The sequence below is a fragment of the Megalopta genalis genome, chromosome 5 (assembly GCF_051020955.1).
Source record: "Megalopta genalis isolate 19385.01 chromosome 5, iyMegGena1_principal, whole genome shotgun sequence".
Lineage (NCBI taxonomy): Eukaryota > Metazoa > Arthropoda > Insecta > Hymenoptera > Halictidae > Megalopta > Megalopta genalis.
This window is the reverse complement of record NC_135017.1, coordinates 26,835,847-26,852,083: the sequence shown is the minus strand read 5'-3', so window position 1 is coordinate 26,852,083 and position 16,237 is coordinate 26,835,847. Positions and strand designations below refer to the sequence as shown.

At 35.9% G+C, this 16,237-nt stretch overlaps 4 protein-coding genes across 4 annotated transcripts in view; 3 read left to right on the top strand and 1 right to left on the bottom strand.

Annotated features, from left to right (window-relative positions):
- Positions 1 to 20: 20 nt before the first annotated feature.
- Positions 21 to 4,325, top strand: LOC117222482 (nuclear protein AMMECR1). The gene is made up of 4 exons (XM_033474203.2): positions 21 to 229; positions 871 to 981; positions 1,056 to 1,261; positions 1,379 to 4,325. The coding sequence occupies exons 1-4, from the start codon at positions 21 to 23 to the stop codon at positions 1,543 to 1,545; spliced, it is 693 nt and encodes a 230-aa protein (XP_033330094.1). The 3' UTR covers positions 1,546 to 4,325.
- A 357-nt stretch (positions 4,326 to 4,682) lies between these two features.
- LOC117222481 (AMMECR1-like protein) lies at positions 4,683 to 6,917 on the top strand. The gene is made up of 4 exons (XM_033474202.2): positions 4,683 to 5,000; positions 5,658 to 5,768; positions 5,836 to 6,041; positions 6,192 to 6,917. The coding sequence occupies exons 1-4, from the start codon at positions 4,789 to 4,791 to the stop codon at positions 6,356 to 6,358; spliced, it is 696 nt and encodes a 231-aa protein (XP_033330093.1). The 5' UTR covers positions 4,683 to 4,788; the 3' UTR covers positions 6,359 to 6,917.
- A 746-nt stretch (positions 6,918 to 7,663) lies between these two features.
- Positions 7,664 to 9,063, bottom strand: LOC117222451 (uncharacterized). Its single transcript, XM_033474149.2, has 5 exons — positions 8,914 to 9,063; positions 8,522 to 8,644; positions 8,282 to 8,453; positions 8,091 to 8,219; positions 7,664 to 8,010 (listed from the first exon to the last, which is right to left on the bottom strand). The coding sequence occupies exons 2-5, from the start codon at positions 8,632 to 8,634 to the stop codon at positions 7,771 to 7,773; spliced, it is 654 nt and encodes a 217-aa protein (XP_033330040.2). The 5' UTR covers positions 8,635 to 8,644; positions 8,914 to 9,063; the 3' UTR covers positions 7,664 to 7,770.
- A 77-nt stretch (positions 9,064 to 9,140) lies between these two features.
- The window catches only part of LOC117222450 (discs large 1), a 496,085-nt gene continuing 488,988 nt past the window's right edge, over positions 9,141 to 16,237 (top strand). The window contains exon 1 of the mRNA XM_076522034.1: positions 9,141 to 9,808. Within this exon, the coding sequence (XP_076378149.1) occupies positions 9,787 to 9,808 (22 nt within the window). The 5' untranslated portion in view covers positions 9,141 to 9,786. The remainder of the gene's footprint in view (positions 9,809 to 16,237) is intronic.

The window sequence follows — 16,237 nt, the reverse complement described above, 5'->3', positions numbered from 1 at the left end:
TGAGAGTCGACGAAGGAAACATGGCTGCAGGTTGTTGTGGGACGAAAAAGCAAAAACTGAACAACTCATCGAGTGTGCCATGCAATGGTTCGGTATTACAGAATGGAACACAACTGAGAAATGGGCTGATCGTAAAACCAGAAATGGGCTTCTTTTGCTTTGATGTTTTGTATTGCCAACTGCATCAACTTGACCCTCCAAAACCGCCCAGCTTTAGCAACGAAGCTTTGTGAGTATTATTTGCCAACCATCGTCATATGCTTTTGGCATTTCTTTTTCTCCCTTTCGCGTGAATTGTCCCCCTCACTTTCTTTCTCATTGATATCGCTGTCTTTTTCTATTTTCACCTTTTTCTTTGTCATCGTCTCTCCCTCTTTTTCTTCTCCTCATTCGCTCTCCCTCTTTTTCAATTCCGCTTGTATGTCTGCGCCTTCAGCTGCTCTCAATCCGAATGTTTTATACTCACCCCCCCGTTAAATTTCTTTGTCACAATGTTTAATATTTTTGTTTTATGAAATCGAGTCTGTTATCTTTTACAATTGCTTGTTATCACGTCAAATAATTGTTGTATTTGAAGTTATCACAAATATCTATGACCTACTATGTCATTTATAATTAATTATGTTATGAGAAATGAAAACGCTTGTTCCTGGTCAAACAGTATTTTAATGTTTCTTATTAGAGAAAAATGAAAAGAAATAATTTAAAGAACTCTATATAGAAAGTTTGTTATGGCATTAAATTTATTTGTATTGCTGTAATATTAAACATTAACATCAACATACTAGAATTAAATGTATCATTTAAAAAATTTTGTGAGCTACATGTAATATAATGTAATTTATAATGTTTTGTATTTATATATTTTAGCCCATTGTTTGTTACATGGACAATAGGAAAAGATATGAGGTTGAGAGGCTGTATTGGTACATTCAATGCAATGCAATTACATGTTGGCCTTCGGGAGTATGCTACAACCAGGTAAGATTAGTTTATGTTTATTTGAAACAATGTAATTATCATATATTTTTAAAGACATTAGATACTTTTCAAAGTGCATTCAAAGATTCACGTTTTAATCCTATAACACGAGAAGAACTTCCACGCTTACACGTAAGTGTCTCAATTTTGAGACACTTTGAGGATGGTGTTGATTATTTAGATTGGGAAGTAGGTGTCCATGGAATTCGTATAGAGTTTCATAATGAGAAGGGTAATAAGCGGACTGCTACTTATTTACCCGACGTTGCAACTGAACAAGGTTTGCACGTTTTATATTTCTTAAATTAGCATAATTTAGGTCAATTATGAATAATTATAGATCAAAGATTTAATACATAACATTGATAACATTAAAAACTATATAAATTATATTTAGGATGGGACCAAATACAGACGATCGATTCATTGTTGCATAAAGGTGGTTACAAAGGATTAGTCACTCCAGATATTAGGCGCAGTGTGAAGTTAACACGATATCAAAGTGAAAAAGTTACTGTAAGCTATCAGGAATACATGACACACTGGCATAGTCGAAGATGCTAGCAGCTGGCTTGGGGTCCTAATCAAGGGCCCCAATTATTTCAAAATTCCATTGCAGTTCACTGTAATACAGACAGTCCTCATTCTTCTAATTTACCATACAGTAATACTCAAAACAGTTCTTATGTAAGCAATCCACAAGCTGGATTAACGATGACACAACGTAATCATCCTACATCATTCATACATCCCCTACCAATGCCTCCTATTTCTCCAGTTATGGTTCCAGTATGGGATTATTCATCACTTTGGTGGGATCAAACAGGTTCACCATATCCTCCTTTAAATCCACAAGTACATCACCCTCCTCCTTGTGTCCATCGTTTTTCATCACAAGAACCTGCAGATCGTGGGGTTCGCAAACGAAAATGACATTGGAGGCGGCTACTGTTCGCAATTTTTCATTGTTTAAAGTGGTGCCTATTGTACTTTGTATGTTTCTACATACATTGTTTTCCTTTTATGATACCACAAAGTCCTCCTTAAGAGCAGACAAGCTTTACGTATGATGGCACTGTTTTATTCCTTCAACACTTTTTACATAATATATAAATGAAAAAATTTACATGAATTCTTATGTAAATAAATTATGAGATATTCTGGAAACAAGAATTCAAATTTTAAACGTGTATTTAAAGTCTAATTGCTTATCTACTTCAATCCGTTGATAAATCTAATTATAATAAAAGATGTACAGTTCTAGCTCAGCCATCATACTTATCACATGTCCGTTTACGCTAATGTCTGCAGTATACGAGTGACGTAAAAAATTTCATAGCACAGTGATGCTGCCTGCAATTCACTGCCTGCTACACAAGATTTAATGTACAAATTCATGGGAAAATGTGTTTCTATTATACCTATACTACAATGAATATAGGATATCATTCTTAGATTTACATATATGAATATTCAAATAAAGGGTGAACGAATATAGATTTTCATTATGTTAATGTTCTTTTAAGTTATATGTGAGATACAGTTGTTAGTTGCAGCTTAAGCTATTTGCATAAAAAGCTGTAATTCCATGAATTAGGTAATTTGTGAATACAATATTTTTTATTACTTCAAAATAATCATATATAGAAAAAAACTGTTTTATTGTTGCTTTTTATATATGTGATGATTGATTCATATGTTGAATATGATAATTTTAAACTAATTGACTTTAATTTCTTTGTACTAATGGTATAAATAAACGATTTCTATCACATGTTGAAGTTGTACAGAGTCTTTAGCTATTTTAAATCATCGTTTCATACTTCTACTTTGCTTATTTTTATACCATTGTTACATTGAAATTTATTTTGAAAACTAGTTATGGTCCAGTGTTTTATTACTGCAAAGAATTCTACCTCTTAAATGACAAAGTTAATATGGAACTCACACTTTGAAATGATTCAGAAAATAACTATTAATAAAGATATAATTATGACAATGATTCTTCAAAAGTGTTTCGAAAATACAAAAAATTGATAAATAATTAATAAATTTTTCATTGTAAAAATTGAACAGTAACAAGTAAAACCACATGTAGTAAATCACCATTTTTGTACTAATGTAATAAAAATATGAATATATAGTTAACATACATTTATCGAACAAGATCTTTACTGTAATTGAACAATGGACTACGTTGTAACTATTAACCCACTCACAGTGTATGAGAAAGATTCGGGTAAGACAACACATGTAGAAGTATGTAATTTTATAAAGATTTAGACAAGACGGTGCATTTAAACTTTTGCTCTTTTCCATGACAGAGTAAGCAGCTTTAGTCCCTGTTATACTTTGTTCAAGTAGAAGTTATTGTTCCTAATTATTTTATTGCATTGTGAATGGGTTAAAATGTATGAATAATATTTGTAATATAGTTGTAAGTTAAAATACGACGATCTCATTGTGATTCTAATTATTCTCCGACTATGAAGTCATAAATAGAATTGTTGTTGCTTTGTGCACTCTACTTATCTCATTATTCTGTTATCATTTGAAGTAAGGCATAGTTAAGAGATATAAAAATCAATACAATTTTCAAAAAAAGTCCGAAATATGTTCTTCCATGTGCGGTAGTTTTTATGCTTTTTTCATTCCTCTATTTTTCTGTTCATTTAGTAATTCAGACACTGCTGACTTATTCATCATTGATATTCTAGCAAAATTATTATTTTAATTTTATTGACACCAACTCCTATTGTTTGGTAGATTGTTTTTAGAATTTAATTATGGATACATCCTTATATGCATAACATCCAATTAACTGCCAGTTACATTTAACTATAGAGTACTCAATACTTGCATAATAATTGTACGTACTCCATTTGTGACAATAGAACGTATTAATTCTTTTATTAAAAATACACTGTCGATTTAATGTAAGAATATTTGATATTAACATTTATGAAAAATAATTAGTGATTACATTGGAAAAAAAGAGATAAGATGCACATACAGTTTGGATAGTTATAATTGTTAATAATGGATAGGTGTAATTATATTTTACAAATATTCATGAGGAAAATTAATCAACTCTGACATTAATGTCGAATCAATAAACGTTTATCAGTTATAAAAGATTTAAAAATATGAAACTACTATTTTTGTGCACAATAGTAACTGTATGAGTAAATAATTGAAATTTAACGTAAAAACAAAAACAGTTAGGCAATGGAATGAATGCAATGATATAAGTACGATTATGAGAAAGATTTTAATATATTATTCTAAAATTAAAAAATATTGTTAATATGTTTTTACAAATAAAAGGTGTATTGTGCTTGGTATCAAGTTTGTGTTAAGTAATACACATATAATAATATATACCTATGTAGAGAGGTGATAAAAATCAAAATCTCACGACGAATTAAGCATGAGAAACAATGCCGATAGTTTATACGATTGGGGTAAATAAAAATTTTATATTATCAAAACAATTGCTTTGATTCTCCTGTGTGCATTTGTATTTTTAATCATAAAGTTACTGAATGCTTTACATCGATATCTATGATTTACTGTTTAAACGATCACTAGAATTGGAAAATATATGAATCAACAAAACATTTTGTTTTCGAATGTGGAATTATTCGATTACGAAAATGGCGGGCAATGAAACAGCTGTTTTGCAATTAGCAAGACATCTAGCGGAACGCGCGCGCAATTTAGTATGCAATAGCAACGGTAAGCGCGAGATGTATGGTTTGGAAACCGATCGTGTCTTAGGTTGTTGCTACGATTAACTGAGAAAATATGGCAGCTGGTTGTTGTGGAACGAAAAAGCAAAAGTTAAACAATTCGTCTAGTGTTCCATGCAACGGTACCGTGAGTTTACAAAATGGTATTCGTATGCGGAACTCCATAATAGCGCAGCCTGAGATGGGCTTTTATTGTTTCGATGTTCTATACTGCCAACTGCACCAACTCGATCCACCAAAATCGCCCAACTTCAGCAATGAGCCATAGTGAGTACTGTCCTCTGAGATCGTCTCACATTTCGTACTTGTCTTCGGTTCTTCTGCCAAGTTTTCGTATCCCTGAACTTTGTAGTCTCGTATGGTATATGCACACAATTGCCTTTGTGTGCCATGCATCTTCATCTTCCTTTGTTAGGGATTCTACCATTTAATATTTATAATTTTATCTAAAGGTTACAAACTCTTCTTGTATGAATCTAAACTAGAAAGTACTAACAAATTATTTTCTGGTATTTTGTATGTATATGCACAGGCTTCTTAGTAAATTTAAAAGACAGTATCATCTGCAATACATTCTCCTTTTATTATTTGAATAAATATCGTAAACAAACCTTCAGATTTTTAGGTCAATCACATTATCTTAAGTATCTTTGTATATTCATATTTATCTTTGTTCCAGATACAAAATAGAAACACGCGAATTAAATGCACACACATAACTTCCTCACAGTACTTTCAGTTATACCTTTACAATATCTAGTCACATTTTGTAGAAGCATATATTACATTTACTTTTAAACCTTTAGTTCAGTGCAAATTTAAAACTATTATATTTCCACATCCAGAAATACAGTATATTAATTAATATAATATTATTGTTATATTATTTACGTGCTAATTTAACATTAACATTAAACTTTGAAGCCCATTATTTGTAACATGGACTATTGGCAAAGATATGAAATTACGAGGCTGCATTGGTACATTCAATGCAATGCATTTGCATGCAGGATTACGGGAATATGCTACCACTAGGTATTGTTTAATATGTGGTTGAAGAAAAAGATACTATATAGAATTTTAAGTATCTTGTATCTCATAGCGCCTTTAAGGACTCTCGTTTTAACCCGATAACAAGGGAAGAACTGCCACGTTTGCATGTCAGTGTCTCTATACTTCGTCATTTTGAAGATGGAGCAGATTATTTAGATTGGGAAGTAGGTGTTCACGGAATTCGTATAGAGTTTCATAACGAGAAGGGTAATAAGCGAACTGCTACTTATTTACCTGATGTTGCAACTGCACAAGGTTTGTAGATCTTCATATCAATTCAAAATAGAAGCATTTTTCAGATCATACGATTAGAAAAATAAACTTTTAATTTATTATGTGCTAAGTTATTCATAATTATAATAACAATGATAAGTGTTCTGCAAAGGAAACATTTTTTATGTTTAGGATGGGACCAAATACAAACAATAGATTCTCTTCTGCATAAAGGTGGTTACAAAGGATTAGTCACTCCAGATATTAGACGCAGTGTAAAACTAACTCGATATCAAAGTGAAGGAGTAACAGTTAGTTATCAAGAGTACATGACACATTGGCATGGACGAAGATGCTAGCAACTGCCAAGGAGTCCTAGCATAGGGCTTCTCTATTTTAAAATTCCTGGCAAGATTTGTTATTCCAATATTGGTATCATTAACTCCTGTTTACAATACATTAATGAGCAATACAATAAGATACTGGCCAGTCGACAAGCATTATTTGATCTACAGTTTAATGAATTTTCATTTACACAATCTCGTTCTGTATCTGTTAATTCACAGATTGTATCATATATGCAAAAGTGCCCATTTATTTGGTGGGAATATTTAGGAATCTTGTCACACCACTATTGTGGATTATGTCTTCCTATGCAGAAACTTGGATTTTGGAATACAGAAATAAAAATGATACTAGGGACAATTAAACGATCTTTTACTGTTTAAGATAATGCCTATTATAGTTTCAACATTTTACATTCATCTTCTTTATAGGCAATATATCTTCCAATAAAGATAGTAATGCCATGAGAATAGTGATACTATTCTTTTACATTTATTACATGCAAATAAATTATTAATAATAATAATTAGATAAAAACAGATTGTATAAAATAAAGTTGAAAGTTTTCATGAAGTCTTGTAGTAAAATATTATGATATAATTGAACATGGTTGTTTGAAAGCATGCACAATTCGATATTGTTACATTTATTCTATATATAATAAATTTTCAGAAGTTAACGAGTTACTTCAAATGAATTTTTCAAATCTACGATTGTATGTATGTACTTACTATGTTTAAACTAGCCATCATGTTAATAATGGGTGCATGTAATTTTATTTAAAATATATTATCATTAGTCCAGTACTTATCAAATGGATCGTTTGTGGTGTGTAATACATTTTAATAGATTACATTATCACAAACATTAATATAAATTTAGGTTTTTATTTAGAAGTATGGAATCTTAGTATGGAATATATTAATGATGATGAATCAAATATATTTGTATTAGTACAGGAAAAAATCGTTACAAATATGATTATACAAAAGAATGTTGAAAATGCTAAAAATTTATCACTTTTTTTTATGAAACTTAACAAAACCATGCTCTTCCATAATAGCTGTTACAACGTTTAATACATTTGATTTTATGATTTTCAGAATAAAAAATATTAAAAAAAACACAGTCTAAACATTGTAAAAGAATTAATTATTTAATCAAAATAATTAATATTTGATATATAAGAAATATATTATAATTTAATATAAATGTAATACAGTAATTCATGAATTATTTATTGAATTAAAATTTCAATATCACGTTTCACGTATAATTTAAAATATTAATGATTAATTAACATGTAATAAATAAACGACTTTTTATGTATGTCAAGACTTTATTTTTATTGCTTGCCCCTATGCATAAATATATGTATAGTCAGTATAAGCAAATAGTACAGATACATACCTAGGCAAAACAAAAATTATTCGGTAAGTTGATCAACTCCATGTTCTCTGTTATATTGATCCATATCCATTATAATCTTTACTACATTATTTATCGACCGAATCTGTTGGTATGTTACAAGACTCGCTGTAATAGAACTAAATATAAGCATGACTGTCAGATGTTTCATTGCTGGTTTTAAAGTATTCCAGCCAAATCGAACAAGTTCTTTCCACTCAGTAGGATGGGGTACTCTTAGGCCCAAATTTGCAGCCATCTATATGAAAAAGAAACTAATACAATATCTACAAAAATTGAATAACATATGTAGAAGTAATATGAAAGTAACAATCTTACTCCAATATTCAATGCTGGCAATGTAGCTAATGGAAAGAGTAAACCTGTACATAGCATAAGCAAGTTTCCTTTCATTAGACTACACAATGTACATGACTGCTTGTGGAACATTATATCACGTGTGATAAACTGAAAATAATGAATTACAATTACAAAATATGCTCTTGTTATTATATTATATGACAACATACCGATTTATAAAAGCCAGACCCTAAAAACATAGGTCCCGTGAACGCAAAAAAATTTGTAGTCATGGAACCTTTGTGATGCAGTTTCAATTTGTTTCTAAATATAGTATTAATCAGCAACGCATTTACGACACACATTCCCCCAATCATTTTGTCACCATGTAGTAGCCACCATCTAATACAGGAAAATTAAGAATGTTTTACCAGTAAATGAAAGTTTTCAGTCGAATATAAACCACATACACTTCCGACTTCGGCTTCCACTCCTTTAACAATCTCCAGTGACTACGAGGTACTACAACGCCTGAAACAAATTCATCCTCTGGTTTGCCTGAATGTACGGCTACTGCTGCCATCAATCTTGCTCTACGAAAATAATCGCATAGGTAATGATTTCGCTACACCGAGTATTTGAATCACATCGGCATTATCATTGCTCTTATACGGAAACCCATGACGGCTTGAAATATTTTAGGAACAAAGTCTAATATAATCTTTACATAATTGTTTAAAACCTAACAAAATAACATTACGAAACAGCTGCATTTCACCGAAGTCTCGATTTGACATCGTTTACTATCGAATCTCTCTAGCCTTATAAAACATTCCTCATCATTCATAATCCATCAACTTACATCTAATTCGCCTTTAACAACAGGGGTAAACAACAAATAACCGATATCCAAATTACGACGAGCTCATAAACGTGGACGCCGAAAACACTTTTCATTCGACACCGCAAGATAGAGCTACCGTAGCCATCGACAGCTAGCGACGCGTAACGGGCGCGCATCGAAACATAAATATAAACTGTGATTAGACCGTCGATACTCTGCGTATCTGTCGGAAACTAACGAACATTTCGCAATCCTCCAAGAACGTTGTGCCTCGGTTAGACGTGATATTCAAGCGAGAGATCGTGCTTCTAATGCCATTAGAATTTCGAGGCTAGCTACGGAGGATCAGGCACACGCGTTCTTGTGGTGTGCTCTCATCGGGGGTTGCGTTTACGGGGTAGCGCGTCACAGGGGCGACCTGACGTCACGCATGGTGCGATCGACCAATCGGAGGTGGCGTTCTCGCGGCCAGTCAGTTTTCCGGCTGCTAGAGTAAGCGCGACGCCATATTGCCTGTGGCCGAGTGGTGGCGGCCTGTGTTTATATCCGTTTCGTTTTGCCCACGTTTCGACGGGCCACCGGGAGGTCTCGCGAGTGACGTGCCGAACCGTGTACGTGCCCGTCTACGCCGCCCGTGAAACAGGTCGTCGATTCGCGTGACAATAGTGTGCCGTGCGCGATCCCCCTCTAGTATCCAAGTGACACGCCGTGTGGCTTTTGTGCTGATTTTTCTCGCTGGTCTCGCGTTCCATTTCCAGTCCGCGAAGCTCACAAGCAAAAGTGCCGTGTCCGTGTCCTCGGTGACCCCCTGTCGTCCACCCCCTGCCCACGCAACCGTGCCACCGACGTTTCGAACCAGCTCCGTCGGGGATTTATCCGCCGCCAAGAACGATGCCAGTCCGTAAGCAAGGTGGTAAGCTCTGATTATTCTATCGAAACAAAAGCCAGCCCCTGCCTGCTCGTCGATTCCGAGGAAAATCGAGAATTGCCGAGCGGAAGGGGTGGTTGCTGCGGGTCACTCGGTCAGCTGTCATCTGGCTGTCAGTTGCATGCCTCTTTAATTCTCTCTCTCTCACTCTCTCTCGCCCTTGCTCTGTCTATATATCGCTCTATATATATTTCTCTCTCTCTCTCTCTCTCTCTCTCTATCTATCTATCTTTGTCGCATCCTCACCCACCCTTTCCTAAATCGTTAACTTTTCTATTTCTCCACCCATGCCATCGATCTCGAATAATGGATCCACCGAGGCCCACGTGCGATCGCGACGCGACCACGTAAAACGAGCGTCCCCGAGAGCTTCTTTCTACGCGACACCTATAAGTATAATATATTCGCTAGGATGGTTGTTATTGTTGGTTTTTCTCGGTTCGGCACCGAGTTGCGCACTAGGCACGACCTTGAATCGCATAGCTAATCGAAAGAGGGGTCGCGTGCTCACGGCCCGGAAAGATTACCGGCTGCGACGTAATCGTGCGCGATTATTAGGGGGATGTAACGCGGAGGGATGTAACTTGTTGGAGCGGCGGCCACGTGCAATGTTACTCGGCACCGCCGCGGTTCGGAAATTGTTTCGCGAACGGCGACCCGTCGGCGGCTCGTCGCGCGGATCTGGGTTATTATTAAAGTCGATAATTCGTTGTTTACGCAATCGCCTCATAAGCGTTTCCAGCACTCGACCCGATCCCGTCGAACGGCTGTACTCGAGCAAGGGATGCTGGGACGTTCGATCGGCGGGGGATATCGTAGACCAATGCGAAGATCGAGGTTGTACGAAAGGTTCATTCTTCGGTCAATATCTCTGAACTTTATTTTTAGATAATGTACAATGAACTTCTTGCGTTCCTACATCAGCTGAATGCATAAGGTTTCATACCAATGATAACGTGATCAAATTGATTACAGACAGAAGAACACTGTTGCTTATTGTATTTAGGATGGTTTACAATTTTATTTATGAATCTTCTCTAACGTAATTAATCTCTCGAAATCTATTCGACCGAACGATTTTACACTTGCGTGTACCTTTGGTGCATGTATTTATAGCACGAAAAGTAGAGTGCGTGGATATTTCGTTCACAAAATAGCGTTGTTCTTTGAATTTCGACGAATTAATTCTGACCAGGAACGAAGTACAATTCTCCGATCATCGTAGACATATGGATTCTTTCGTTTTGCTCTAATACAGGCTGTCGTGTAACTGACAACTGAACAGGCTACGTCGAAAAACAAGTCGAAACTATAGGATAAACTCCTTTCAGTCAAGGCTCCATTCTCGAGAAAAATTCGGTTGAGAAAATAATACTATTGAACAGGAATCAAACGGCGCGCGTCTGGCGACTACATTCCAATTCCACTTCTCGTCGCACTACAAGCCACGCGAACTTGACGCTTCTTCCAATTCGGATTTCTCGAGAACGAAGCCTTAAACGAAATAATGTTATTCTTCTCCTTCGACTTATTTTCTGACGTAGAATCAGCCCCTGTCCGGTTGCACCGTATGACGCCCTATACATTTATTGTAGTGCTCTTATATAACTAAACCTTTATGCAAAATAAAAATGTTCTAAGTGAATTGCGAGAAAGGGAGAACACAAGTAAACATTAATTGCTTTTTTCAATAATTTTCACAAGTCAACAACGTTGCCACGGTATTCTTAAATTCTTTCTGGCAGCTTCACAATGTTTTATTTCACGTGTTCAGTGTTGTCGTGAATGCATAAAATCCGCAGTACACCCGTAAAAGTAGAGAGCAGATCTTTGTTCATGATACGTTCGACGTCGTGAAAATTCGAGAAACTTGAGCTAAACGAAACAGCGGTATTCTTATCCCGAAGAATCGTCTACTCGAGTCTGTCCTAATTTTGACAAAAAAAGCACACGAGAAATTTGTTCGCAAGAGACTGCTAAAGCATCCAGAAACGTGCATTTTCACGGTATTAAATCACAGTTAGTCCATAACGTCGCGCTTTAGACAACAATACTCCCCTAAGGGAGCACTGATTAAACGCATCCGACGCGCGATCTGTGTCCATATCGATGTAGGCCAATATAGACTGTGTTGCAATAATCACACGGCTGTTAGTTGTCGGTGTTTGGACGGGGGCCAAGAAAACGCAATAATTTCGGCTCTGCCAGGGCTCTTTTGCCACGGTTATGCGACGAGGAACTCACGGCCATGGGCTCGGTCGCTCCTGATCCCGAAATTTCCTCTCGAAAATCTTTTCCGTCCCTTTGCCGCACCGGCGCGACGACCCCCGGGCACATTTCAATTTACACCGGAGTTTGTATTCATTTTAATTGCTCGACGAAGGTGAAAGCACGCCGCCTCGATATCGCGGGTAATATTTTTAATTAAAAATCTTCGCGTCCCGAGCGAATGCACGGGGGATCCAGGCTCGTTTTTTGCTTCCCCGATCGGCCCCAGGTTCAACATTCATTGTAAACTTGCCCACGCGAAATTGGCCGGAAAATATAATTACACTGTGTCAAGAGGCGTAATTGTGTAATCAAAGCATTGTATATACGGTCTAGAAATAACTCTAGTCTCCGCTAATAATTATAACTCGGCTTGCAAATATGTGCCTGTAGCGACGCTCTGGCGCGATGTTCCACCAATTTCATTATACAGTAATAATTACATCACGAACGCAATTATTATCGATAATACGCGACGTATCCAAGTTGTCGGGCAATATAATATTATACAACAGTCGATCCGATCGCGAAAATGTCACTTTTCGTTTTCATACAGCGATTCACGCTCAAAATCGTCCACACGATCGTTCGAAGCTTAAGGCGCGGAACGAAGCGCAAAATAGATTAATTTTCACCCGAAAATAATTACTTTGTTTCGGATGTCTTTCTTCGGATGTTTCGTAACAAATAAGTGAGAACTCGCAGTGAATTTCGGCCACGAAACATTTTGCATAATAACTGATTAGAAAGAGTGAAAGTGATAGCAGCAATTTAATATTTTAATAGCCCTTTCTTCGCTCAACACTTGGCAAACTATCTCGCACGGACTTGACTAATTAGTCAAGAAGTGCACACCAAATATTGTTTTCTTAATATTTTTAATGTGCAACAGTTCTATTTCTCGTTTCTTCGTTCCGTTCGAATTTTCTAATTATCACGTTCTACGCGAAATTGTTCTAATTTCTCTCCCGGCCTTTACCAATCTGCTTCGGTATATTTCGCTCAGCTACACACGACTCTTTTGGTCGGCACTGAGAGGGTTAAGAGAACACTTAGCACGTAAATGTTACTGTATCGCGCTGTAACGCTCAATGGAAATAGTAAATACAAATTCTGCTCGCGGCCGAGATTTGCAGCGAGGCACCCCTCCCTCTCTTTCTGCGTCATTGCGATGTTATCGTATTTCTTTCTCGGAATATTGCATATTATTTATCATAATTTTCGCATTAGCAAATTCAATGTGAATTACCGCATTCAGTATTTCATTCATCGCGTTTAATCCAACGATAGTGTGCGGCCGACGTTGACTGTGAGTCACTGTAGCACCAAACGCTCGTTGTCCTCTTGTGGGAATACATACGAAGAAAACGTCTACTCATCCGTACCACGTGCCAGCCAGCATCGTATACCTCCCAGCACGCGGTATCGATCGCCAGAAAGAATTTCAGAACCTTTTTCCGCCTCTGGCGCACGAATTTCTGCGCGTTAATGGAACCCTTATTAAATCCGCGCACTTTGCAACAATATCGCGCGCGAGTGCTGTTAATAAAACAGCGATAATTCCTGCCGTTAGCAGTGCTCACATTTCTTTTTCTCTTCTTTTTTTTTGCTCGTGCGGGGAACAAATATTTGCGGAACGAGCGAACGAGAAACAGAAAAAAAAAGATAACTTTTGGCATGCTCCCTGAAGTACGGAAGAATAGGAATGCAGGTACAATTCCACACCGGAGCCTATCGTACGCGGGAAAAAAGCTAGTTCGCCCCAAAAAATTTTTGGCAAGAGATAGGGACTCGCCATTGTTCGCGATGACCTATCGCCGTGCTTCGGCCGCTTCATTTAATATTTCCGAATCCATTGTGTGCGTCGGGGTCCGATCCTCTGTTCCATTACATTACCTTTGACTTGACTATTTCATCGGCAGCTGGTCTGACACCGAAATCCCATTCTACTGATCGAGGCTCGATTGCCTCGAACGAGTAATTTTCAGCTGCTCTCCGATTCAAATTGGTCAAGCTTGAAGCGAAATTTATTTTGATTTAATATGATTTATTTATGTATAACATCTATTTTTATAACGGGTGAACATCTATTTTTATAATAACAGAAACGAAGATAGATTTTATTTTGAATGACAGAGAATCTAGTGAATTAGATAATCAGTTTATAAAGACTTGTATTAAATTTAGTAACAGTAGCTGAAAATATGTCTGATAAAATTTTTAGTAATCAGCATTTTTGTAATTGTGATTTCTTCGTATTTAATAATTGCCTTGGTAATTAAAGAAAAATCGTATTTATCTTATGCCTACAATTTCTAATGCTTGAATATTGGTAACAGGACAACACTATTTTAATGTTTGTGTTTTTTTTTAATTAAACACATCGGCGAATATAGTTTAAATTTCTCTCTTAATATTTAATTGATGGTTCTCTTGATACGCGCGCGCGCAGCTCGCGAAGCTTTATTTTTTAAATACAGAAAGTTGTAGATGGTTTAGAGATTTGTTCTTTGCTCTTCTTTATCGTTAAGTTAAGATTTTTTCCATGACAACATGCACTGTTATGAACAGTGCATTAAAACAGTTTATCAAAATTATTGAAGAAGAAATATATTTTTATATAATTTATACAATTACTTTTATATAATTGTATTACCAGAATTATTAAATATGTAAATTCTTATAACAACAACATACATTTTTCCTGTGATTCTCATTGTATGTATTATATTCTGCAATCTATGGAAAATTCAGCTCATTTAATTAATAAATTAATAAATAATAATTCATATTTCTTACAATCGACTTAGTCAATTTTTACTTTGATTGGCTACTAATCGATCAGTTTCGTCAGATTATTTTCTTCTTTGCTCTCTTGGAGCCTGGCGTTTTACACGACAGAATTTCGCATAAACTTTTACAGTCCAAAAAGCGTGCGGAATTCACAGTCTAGAAGAAACGCGTACAATAATTTCGCGGTGGCCGTAAAATCCGCCATTAATAATCGTCGTTCCCGAGTTATTTAGAAATGTTCGTAGTTCGTTACCGGCGGCGCGGTTTCGAGCTTTGAACGCCTTGGTCTGCGTGGAAAAAGTTTGCGCCTCTCTTGTAAGACGATATGAGCGCGAGAGGCTCCGTCGCCGATAGTTTTCAATTTCTGCGGTGCAGGCGCTTCGTAGGCAAAGACGAGAAGAAAGAGAGAGCGAGAGAGAGAGAGAGAGAGAGTCAAGGATGGTTTATGGGTCGGTGATTCGCTTATCCGGCTAGCTCGCGAAGCTTTTATGCACGCCGATGTATGTACATTTTATATTCTGCCGCGTGTTTTTATATGTAACGCGAACGAGTTTCTTTATACGATTTACGGTACGCGCATTTCGATTCATATGGGTCGCTCGCTAAATGCCACAAGGGAATTTAAGTAACTCGACAAGAATAAATGAAAAATGGCGAACGAGACGATGCGTTTAAATCATAGCCGGGCATTATTCGAATTGTTTCGAATAAATATTGTCTACGATAATTATCCAAGGGAATACCTAGTCGAGTATTTTATTCGAATAATAATTATTTGTTATTCGTCATAAATTATTCCAGCTATATTTTAATGAATGCTTCGAATAATTATTTATTGCATCAACGATCAATCCACCAAAAGGTAACAATTTTTTCCGCTGCAACATTTAAAAATAAAGTAATCTGGTAGAAATAAATCGATTAACTATGAAAAAACACTTTACATTGTTATATTTATATTGTACCGTACGAATAAATTCTTATTAGAATGAATTCTTTTTCGAATTAATTTCTATTCGAATAAAATATTATTCGGATAAGTTTTGACCTTGGTTATATTTGTTATTCCAGTGGATATTTATTCGATAGTGTGAAACAAAATTTAACTCGTTAGCTTTTATCTCTTACCCGTAGTAAAAATAAAATTTTGCCCAACTGTGGTTTAAACACGTTCGTGAAATTAGTCGTTTCGCGGGAAGTGCAGTAAAATACACCTGTTTAACACAAAAGTACTTTACGCGAAAATGGGCTAATTAATTTTGCGAACGTTGACATGTAAAGTTGTAATTAGACCGCGGTTCTTTATACAAAATATTATGCAAAATAAACGTTCTCTGCGTCCCTTACAAGAAA